The sequence below is a fragment of the Microtus ochrogaster genome, chromosome 4, assembly GCF_000317375.1.
Source record: "Microtus ochrogaster isolate Prairie Vole_2 chromosome 4, MicOch1.0, whole genome shotgun sequence".
NCBI lineage: Eukaryota > Metazoa > Chordata > Mammalia > Rodentia > Cricetidae > Microtus > Microtus ochrogaster.
This window is the reverse complement of record NC_022011.1, coordinates 37587388-37597673: the sequence shown is the minus strand read 5'-3', so window position 1 is coordinate 37597673 and position 10286 is coordinate 37587388. Positions and strand designations below refer to the sequence as shown.

General features: G+C 42.7%; 1 protein-coding gene across 5 annotated transcripts; it reads left to right on the top strand.

Moving 5' to 3' along the window:
* The first annotated feature begins 403 nt into the window (after positions 1-403).
* Pdcl (phosducin like) lies at positions 404-10092 on the top strand. 5 transcript variants are annotated; one of them, XM_005345935.3, is made up of 4 exons: positions 404-515; positions 2081-2248; positions 5008-5189; positions 8464-10092. In XM_005345935.3, the coding sequence occupies exons 2-4, from the start codon at positions 2086-2088 to the stop codon at positions 9013-9015; spliced, it is 897 nt and encodes a 298-aa protein (XP_005345992.1). In that variant the 5' UTR covers positions 404-515; positions 2081-2085; the 3' UTR covers positions 9016-10092. The 5 variants fall into 5 exon arrangements, with proteins under 5 accessions (XP_005345992.1, XP_026634644.1, XP_026634643.1 ...); XM_026778843.1 differs by lacking the exon at positions 404-515 and adding an exon at positions 832-1152; XM_026778842.1 differs by lacking the exon at positions 404-515 and adding an exon at positions 1164-1277.
* Positions 10093-10286: the final 194 nt, after the last annotated feature.

Sequence of the window (10286 nt, the reverse complement as noted above, 5' to 3'; positions counted from 1 at the left end):
ATATTCTGTCTGCGTGTATGCTTGTAGGCCAGAAGAGGGCACCAGACCTCATTACAGATGGTTGTGAGCCACCATTTGGTTGCTGGGAATTGAACTCAGGACCTTTGGAAGAGCAGGCAATGCTCTTAACCTCTGAGCCATCTCTCCAGCCCCATTTCTTCGTTTTAATAGACATAAAAAGGAAAAACCAAGAAAACGCTTTCGGAACTTCTTTATAAACTTGGAAGGGAAGTTGATAAACTTTTCTTATTATTTAAAACTAGAAATTCATAGTTCAAACTTAATTTTGAAGAGTTTTGTCCTAAGATAGTACCCGTAGTTCCCCCCCGCCCATGCCAGGATAAGCTTCTTGTGATTGGGCACCGTGCGTCCGCCATGACGCCGGAAGGCTTCCTGATTGGTCCGCACAGTCCGCTCTCGGCAGCTTTGCACCGTCGCTCAAAGCGGTGTGGCCCTGCTTTCCCCTAGCGAGCACTCCGTGCTGGTGACTGGAGGGACCGACTGAGCGAGGCGAGGTAACCGCACCGGCCTCAGCGGCAGGGAGCGGCGGGCCTAGCCTGGGTGGGGCCGGGGCTGCGCGCCTGGGCGCGAGGGGCTTCCGCTCTTCCCCTCATCAGGACCGCCCTCCTCGCCGTGCCCCTCTCCAGCCTCGCCCTCCACGCTGCTCCGCCTCCTCAGCCCACCTTCCGCATTGTTCTGCCTCCTCAGCCCCGCCCTCCCATGGTTTTTCTTCCCTGGCCCCGCCTTCCTCAGGGCTCTTTTCCTGCTCAGCCCCGCGTGGCTCCGCCTTCACGGCCGCTTGCTCAGCCTCTCGCCCCCACCCTCTTGTCTCCTGAGCTCCGCCCCGCCCTTCTCTGCTGCCCTCTCTTCAGCCCTGCCTGCCCGCTCTTCTTTGAACCCTTCCCTACCCTGCCCTCCTCTCCCTCGCTTCTCCTGCAAGCCTTTCTCTGGCCCTGCCCATCTCACTGCCTTCTCCTTAGACCGCCTTCTTCAAGGTCTTCCCACCCGCGGTACTTCTCGGTGCCAGAGTGCAGGCCTTCCTCACCTCAGCTGCTCAGCCTCCTCAGCACTCTTCTCTCTTTTGGCCCCTGCACATCTCTGATAACCTATCTTTACCTGTCTCTCGGACTTCGCTGTGCACCCCGACAAAGGGTGTCTTTCTTTTTTTTTTAAAGTTTTCTCCTATTTGACCTGCACTGTTGTGTTTCTGTTCTGTGGGAGACAGGCACATTGTAATACTGTAAAAGTCGCGTATTGTCTCTCCTGAAGGCAGCAAGGTGTTTGTATGCTTAGAGGAAGGGCCGTTTTGTATTCTTTTCTTTCCTTTTTTTGGGGGGTGGGGTGGGGAGTGGTTTTCTAGACCTAGTTTTCTTTGTGTAGCCCTGGCTGTCCTGGAACTCCCTCTGTAAACCAGGCTGGCCTCCAGTTTAGAGATCCACCTGCCCCTGCCCCCTGAGTGCTGGGATTAAAGGTGTGCACTGTCACATCCAGATTATTCTTTTATTCTAATCATTCCTGCTAGTTCCTCAAACAAACTTTTAAGGAGCTGACTATACCGCTTCCCCAAAATAGCTGGGTCTTCCGTGTTCTTTAAACATTTGGTTATTGTTTTAAATCTTGTTGTAGAAACTTGCTTTAGCTCATCACAGTTGGTCCAGCTTGAGGTCAGCCTTAGTGAGGAAGAGGAGTGAACAATTTAGTTGCAAAACTATACTCTTGGTGTTCCCTTTTGATGTTTTCCCTGAGAACCTTTCCCCAGTTTGTTAGCTAGCAGTCTGGAAGTGTGTGTGAATAAAGTCACCAGCCAGTAGACTGCTCTTACCCAGTGCACAAGATTACACAGGAACACATATCTGTGGATCTGTTATCAGCTGAAAGAAACACCCCTTATCTGAGCCTCACTTATGCCTTCTAAAACAGAAGACCGGGTAAACTATGGCATAGAGCCAGGGTTGGGGTTTGTTGAGATTCTGCTTATTGAAAAATTCTGATGTCAGCACAAGAGCACCTCGTATGGGTCAGATTTGTGTCCTTGCTCAAGTCAGCAAAAATCCTTGATACAGTTATTGCCCTTTTCCAGGCACCATGACAACCCTGGATGATAAACTGCTGGGGGAGAAACTACAGTACTATTACAGCACCAGCGAGGATGAGGACAGTGACCATGAAGACAGAGACAGAGCTCCAGCCAGCAGCTCCACACCTGCAGAGGCCGAGTTGGCAGGCGAAGGCATTTCAGTCAATACAGGTACTGGAAAGTGCTGAGCTCTGGAAACTGACTCAAAAAGTGGCCTGTAAAGTATATAACAACTAGAAACTCCTAGTCTCCTTTATCCAACTCCAATTACACTTCTAGAGACAACACAATGTTGTCTTTGCGCTTGACTTGGACTGCAGGTTCTTACCTATTGAGCCACCTCCGTGGCTCTTATAATACTGTGTATTGTTTTTAGTTTTTTTTTTTTATTGCTGAGAGTTGAACTAAGTTCATACTATGCACGTGCTCTATCACTGAGTTACATCCCCAGTCCTCTTTAATGTCTCAATATGCCAGTGCTATAAGTTGAGGTGATTCTTAGAGTTTAGCCAGCAATACAGTATTTTTCCTTACACCTTTTCTTCTACTGTATTAGCAACTTTCTAAATTGGTGCCATCTTATTACATAAGAAATAGTCGTTTTTGTTTTCTTTTTATAGATAAGAGTCTCACTGTGTTTCCTGGGCTGGCCTTGAATTCATGATCTCAAATGATCCTTCATCCTCAGCTTCTCTATAGTAGGAATTTCTGGCATACTCCTGATGTGTACTACTACGCCTAACACCTCCCTCCCCCCCCAATATTTATGGAGTATCTTTCGTGTCAAGAAATGTAGAATTTTCTCATCCTGCCCCTCTTGCCTTTTGGTGCTGGGATCAAATACAGGGTGGGTGTTGTGAGTTCTTGGATAGTATTCTGTAAGCTGACCTACATTCCCAGCCTTTGGTTTTTGGAGGAAGGATTTTTTTTTTTTTAATCACTGCTTGGCCCATTAGCTCTACATTCTTTTTTTTAAATTGATTTTTATTGAGCTCTACATTTTTTCTCTGCTCCCCTCCCTGCCCCTCTCCTCCCCCCTTCAACCTTCCCCCAAGGTCCTCAGGAGATCTTGTCTTTTTCTACTTTCTACTTCCCATGTAGATTAGATCGGTGTAAGTCTCTCTTAGTGTCCTCATTGTTGTCTAAGTTCTCTGTGATTGTAGTTTATAGGCTGGCTTTCTTTGCTTTATGTTTAAAAATTACATATGAGTGAGTACATGTGATAACTGTCTTTCTGTGTCTGGGTTACCTCACTCAAGCTGATGTTTTCTACCTCCATTTTCCTGCAAAATTCAAGATGTCATTTTTTTCTGCTGTGTAATACTCCATTGTGTAAATGTGCCTCATTTTCCTTATCCATTCTTTGGTCAAGGAGCATTTAGATTGTTTCCAGGTTCTGGCTAAACAAACAATGCTGGTATGAATATAGTTGAGCACATGTCCTTGTGGCAAAATTGAACATTTTTTGGATATATACCAAAAATGGTATTACTGGGTCTTGAAGAAGGTTTCCTAATTTTCTGAGAAATTGCCATACTGACGTCCAAAGGGGCTGTACCAGCTTACACTCCCACCAGCAATGCAGGAGTGTTCCCTTTACCCTACAACCTCTCCAGCATAAGTTGTCATCAGTGTTTTTGATCTTGGCCATTCTTACAGGTGTAAGATGGAATCTCAGAGTTGTTTTGATTTGCATTTCTCTGATGACTAGGGATCCTGAACATTTCCTTAAGTGTCTTTCACCCATTTTAGATTCCTCTGTTGAGAGTTCTCTGTTTAGGTATGTACTCCATTTTTTTTTATTGGATTATGTGTTCTTTTGATGACCTCATTCATCAAAAGAAGTCTTTTCTTGACTTCTTTGTATATTTTGGAGATCAGACCTCTGTCTGATATGGGGTTAGTGAAGATCTTTTCCCATTCTGTAGGCTGTTGTTTTGTCTTGTTGACCATGTCCTTTGCTTTACAGAAGCTTTTCAGTTTCAGGAGGTCCCATTTATTGTTTCTCTCAGTGTTTATGCTGCTGGAGTTCTGTTTAGGAAGTGGTCTCCAGTGCCAATGTGTTCAAGTGTACTTCCCACTTTCTCTTCTATAAGGTTCAGTGTGGCTGGCTTCATGTTGAGGTCTTTGGTCCATTTGGACTTGAGTTTTGTGCATGGTGATAGATGTGGGTCTATTTTCATTCTTCTACATGTTGATATCCATAACAGCACCACTTGTTAAATATGCTTTCTTTTTTCCATTTGATATTTTTTTTGCTTCTTTGTCAAAAATCAGGTATTCGAAGATGTATGGATTGATATCCGGGTCTTCTATTCGGTTCCATTGGTCCTCCTGTCTGTATGCCAATACCAGGCTGTTTTCAGTACTGTAGCTCTGTAGTAGAGTTTAAAGTCAGGGATTGTGATGCCTCTAGAAGTTCTTTTATCGTACAGGATTGTTTTGGCTATCCTGGTTTTTTTGCTTTTCCATACAAAATAGAGTACCATTCTTTTGAGGTCTTTGAAGAATTTTCTTGGCATTGCGTTGAAAATGTAGATTGCTTTTGGTAAGATTGCCTGGAGGAAGGATCTTATACCTCAGGTTGACTGAACATTTGATCTTTCTGAGTGTGGAATGCTTGCATTGCAGGCATGAGCCACCAAGCTCTGTCTAGAATTACCTTGACCTTCCTAAATGTTTTTTATTTACCTTTTAGTAAATGAATAATAATCTGTCCATTGTTGGGCATTAGGTTGGCCATTTAATTCCTGCAAATTATATTGTAGTAGAACTCATTGTATGTAGAACATTCTGCCCTGTATAAGGATATATGGAGGCTCCTGCTGTATAATAGATTGAGCAAGCTTCCTGCTGATGTAAGTCCCTGTTTATAGATGTCAGCTGGTCTAAAGCCCTTGTCTGTTCTTGGTCATGTTTGCCCTACTCAGGTCCTAAAGGTGTGATCAATGACTGGCGCCGCTTCAAGCAGTTGGAGACAGAGCAGAGGGAAGAGCAGTGCCGGGAGATGGAACGGCTGATCAAAAAGCTGTCTATGACCTGCAGGTCCCATCTGGACGAAGAGGAGGAGCAGCAGAAACAGAAGGACCTCCAGGAGAAAATCAGTGGGAAGGTAATGACATCTTCTGACACTTCCTGACTGCTGAAAGTGGGCTTGGTGATTCAGGAAGGGGAGGAAGTTGAATTTGATTTCTGAGCTTTGCAGTGTAGGGCAAAGGGGAAAACCCTGTCATAATTCAGCATGCATCTGGGTTTGGTCTCAGCTCAGCGCTGGCTGAGCTCCCCAGGGTTCTGCAGGTCAAATATCCATGTTAAGGACTGGCCTGTTGAAAGTGGAGTATCTATTAGTTTCTTAATCATATTCACGGACATTTATTTTGTTGAGGCAGTATAGTAGAACTAGGATATATTTGAGTCCAGGTTCCTGACAACTCCTTACCTTATCAACATTTAAAGGCTCTCTTGTTCTCTCTGACCAAGGAAGAAATGTACTAGAGTACCTAAGATCAATTAACTGTGGCTTAAAGCTAAAAATATCAAGCAAAGGGGTCAGTGAGAAGACTCAGTAGGAAAGGTGCTTGCCATGCAAGCTTGGTGGCCTGAGTTCAGTTCCCAGAACACATGTAAAGGTGGGAGGAAAGAACCAGATCCACAGAGCTGTCCTCTGACCCCCATCTGCACACTGTAACACATGTACCCACACATTCACTTGTGTGCATGCATATGCACACACCGTGATAGTAAGTTGACATTTAAAAATATCAGCCAGTAGCCAGTCGATGGTGGTACACACCTTTAATCCCAGCACTCGGGAGGCAGAGGTGGAGATCTCTGAGTTTGGAGCCAGAGTGGTCTACAGAGTAAGTTCCAGGATAGGCTCCAAAACTATAGAGAAACCCTGTCTGGAAAAACCAAAACCAACCAACCAAACAAAAAACAACAAAACAACCAATAAAACAAAAATTTAAAAAATCATTCAACTTAAGGGTGCAGATAAAGCATTAAGTCGAGAGTTGGGGAATGATTTCTGGACATAAAACCTGAAAATAATGTATCAGCTAAAAGACCCAGTTAGGTTGGTCAAATAAGACAGTCTCAGGTTAATGTGATGAGAAGATTGGTAATAAGACAGAGTCTAGAAGGATACTGGTTTGTTATGACACAGTACTGACCCAGTGTTCTGCTCTCGTGTGGTACCTGGTTACCACCCCTAGTCTATACAAGATTAGGAAGAGATGTCTTGTTGTACCAGGCCAGGAGAAAGATATTTGTCAGGGAAGCTGTCTGTAGCACACTGTGCCTGCTGCTCACAGCAAATGAACAGAAAGAACAGAATGAACCAATAGTCATATGACCACATAGGTCAGATTTGAGAGATTCTGTCTCCATCTTGTTGAGTTGCCTATAATAGACCAGAATTGAAAACTGCCTAGTTGGCAGAAATGAGGCTGGGGAAAGGTTAAGTATGACATACATGTATCAGTTTATAAAAGTGTTTGGAAACATGAGGACATTTTTTAATTTTTTGAGATAGAGACTCACTGTGTAAACTTCGCCATAGATTGCAGAGATCTACCTGCCTCTGCCTTCTGAGTGCTGGGATTAAAGGTATGCATCACCACCTTTAATATATATATTAATATAACAATATAAAGTATTGTTAACATTAACTAGAGACAAAAGCAGGTTACGATACCCACAGCTGCTGCTGCTACAGAAGCAAGACAACCACAGTCACTTGCCTAGCAGATAGAAAAGCTGGCTTGGTCGTACATGGGAGGCCCAGATGGGGGCATTAGTAGTTTGAAGCCAACCTGATCTATCTAGTGCTTACCAGGCCAGCCTGTTCTACATAGGGAAACCCTGTTTCAAAAAAGAGAAAAAAAAACGGGCTGGAGAGCTGGCTTAGTGGTTGAGAGCACATGTTTTTGTGGGGGACTTGGGTTTGATTTCCAGCACCTACATAGTAATTCACAGCCATCCATAACTCTAGTTCCAGGAAATCTAGTGTCTACTTCTGACTTTGGAACGTACCAATCACTCATTTGGTGTTCATAGATACGTGCAGGCAAAACACTCACACATAAAATGAATAAATCTTAAAAAAACAAAAGGAAGTTTAGAGTTTGTGTCATGTAAATGCATGTGCAAAGCAGCAATGAGGTGTGTTCCTTTGGAAGTTTAATCGCGTTGTCTTTTCAGAAGGATCAAGTGACTAAAGTAATGCTTGGCGAGGCTGACAGAAAGAGTGTCCATCAGAGAGCTGATGTTCTGTGAGGTTGCCTGTTTGGAATGAGAGACAATATGGTATTGTTAAAAACCTAAGTCTCTAAAATCCAGCGTAAGGGTCTAGAGAGATGGCTCAGTGCATAAGAATGGGCACTGCTCTTACAGAGACCCCAGTGCTGTTTCCAGAATCCACGTGGTGGGGTAAAACTGTGTAATGCTAGCTCCTGGGAATCTGACACCCTCTTCTGAACTCTGCAGGCCTCTGCACTCACATACCCCCACACAGACACATAGATATACATAATTAAAAGTAATAAAAATAAACCTTTAAAAAGAGTCTAGTTTGAATCCTCGTCTTGTACTCCATACTTGTGTGAATTTGTGCAAATAATGTAAACTCTTGTGGTTAAACCTACATTAATAGAATTCAGTGATAGGTAAATTCAAGGGTGACGGCCAGGGCATGTACTACTAATTACTTGTGAGACCATAGCAGAGCTAGTCCAGGCAACATAATAAGACCCCGATTTAAAGAGAAAAAAAAAAATTCCTGGGCCCCATATGGTAGGAAAGAACTAACTCATACAAGTTGCTTTCTACCTTCCATAGGAGCATAAAGGTATGGGCATGCCCTCTGCCCTCTGAGTGTAAATGTAATTTAAAATCAAGATGGTCCAGAAGGATGACTCAGCTTTTAAAAGTACTTGTTTTTGTAGACAACCTAGGCTTGGTTCCCAGTACCCATGTGATAACTTGCAACCTCTGTAACTTCAGTTCCAGGGGATCCAATGCATTCTTCTGTCTTCCACAAGCACCAGCATGCACATGGTGTACATATAACAACATACTTCTGTACATATAACAACACACCTCTGTACATATAACAACACACTTCTGTACATATAACAACACACCTCTGTACATATAACAATACACCTCTGTGCATATAACAACACAACTCTGTGCATATAACAACACACCTCTGTGCATATAACAACACACCTCTGTACATATAACACACCTCTGTACATAGAAGAATGACATAATGTGCATAAGACGGTAACGTGGCTCCTTATGTGTTCTAACTACAGGGTCCATATCCACATTGATTAAACTGTTTAATATCTGTTTTTGTTCACCTGCTGGTCTTCCTGCAGATGACTCTGAAGGAGTTTGCTACAGTAGACAAGACCCTGGATGACGAAGAGTTTCTGCAGCAATATCGGAAGCAGAGAATGGAAGAGATGAGGCAGCAGTTTCATAAAGGGCCCCAGTTCAAGCAAGTTTTTGAGATTCCCAGTGGAGAAGGATTTTTAGACATGATTGATAAAGAACAGAAAAACACCCTTATCATGGTTCATATTTATGAAGATGGCATCCCGGGGACTGAAGCCATGAATGGCTGCATGCTCTGCCTTGCCACAGAGTACCCGGCTGTCAAATTCTGCCGAGTGAGGAGCTCAGTTATTGGGGCCAGCAGTCGTTTTACCCGGAATGCCCTTCCTGCTCTGCTCATCTACAAGGCGGGTGAATTAATTGGCAATTTTGTTCGTGTCACTGACCAGCTGGGGGAAGACTTCTTTGCTGTAGACCTTGAAGCTTTCCTACAGGAATTTGGATTGCTCCCAGAAAAAGAAGTCTTGGTGCTGACATCTGTTCGAAACTCTGCCACCTGTCATAGTGAAGATAGCGATCTGGAATTAGATTGAACTGATAATTTAGTTCCATAGCTATCTCATTTCTTGGGCTAGAGGACACATGTCTGTATTTCTGTCCCTCCTGTATCTTCTGGCTTTACAGCTGTTCTTCATAGTCTCATTTAGTATATATGAAAGTCAAGAAATTCTTAGATTAAATCAGAATGTCAACTCACGTTGTGGCTAGCAGTAAAGTGACTTTAGAGTATATAAACAGAAGCTTAGCTTTGAGCTTTTTACTTATCTAGTGTGTTTTCTCTGATATTGTTTCTAGTCAATATTGACATGACACCCTTGAAGGCAATGTCTTGAAAATTGTCTTTTAATAACCTCAGAGTTCCACCAGATCTGAGAGTATAATTCCTTAGTGAGTATGTTATGTGTAATATAAATAGTGCATTTCCATAATCACTTGATTGAAAATCATGTTTCCTTGTAATCAGACTCATAACTCTACTTTCTTTTTTTCTAGACTCTTCACCAGGGTCTGACTTAGAGGCTTCATACAAGGTTAGTGATGTAGCTCAGTGGTGAACACTTACTTGGAGCATATATAGGCTTCAAGACTGACACTTATATGGGTAGAGCTTGAAGCCTCAGTAGGAGGACCTTTCTGTTTTGCTCATCAACTTTATTCATTTTATTTAACAAGATAACTTCTTATTTAACCTAGATTTCTTTTTAAAAAAAATCTTTTTTTTCTAGTTAGAAAAAATTCATATTTAGTAGAGGAAAATTGGCCAAATATAGATGCAAAAATGGTTTAATATACATATATATATTTCTACCACATAAACGCTACGCTTTGGTATATTTCATATGTAAGTTTTTTTAAATGTATTCAGAGGCTTTTGTTTGTTTTTAAATGAAATTGGGATCATTCTGAGCATACTGTCTGATCATATGGTCAGCCACTAACATCAGAATTTTGTTCATATTAGTAAATACTCTTTTAATAGTAGATTAATTGGTAGATATACTGTAATCTGCTTGGTGGTTATTTTTTAGAAAGATGGCAAACTTTTTTATTATTATGAAAGCAACATGTTCAATTGTAGAACATATAATAAAAATTACGCTTAAAATATATTTAAAAGCCGACCTGCCTGTTTGTCTGCAAACACAGTGGAACCCTGGAACACAGCTTGCTCCAATACTGAGGGGATCTAAGAGCCAGCCAGCAGGGAATATTCCTGCAGCTGAACTATTCCCCAACCCACTCTGCCCCTACACCCGCTGTAGAAATAGGAGCCGTGGCTGCGTCCCGGCACCCGGCCGCCCAC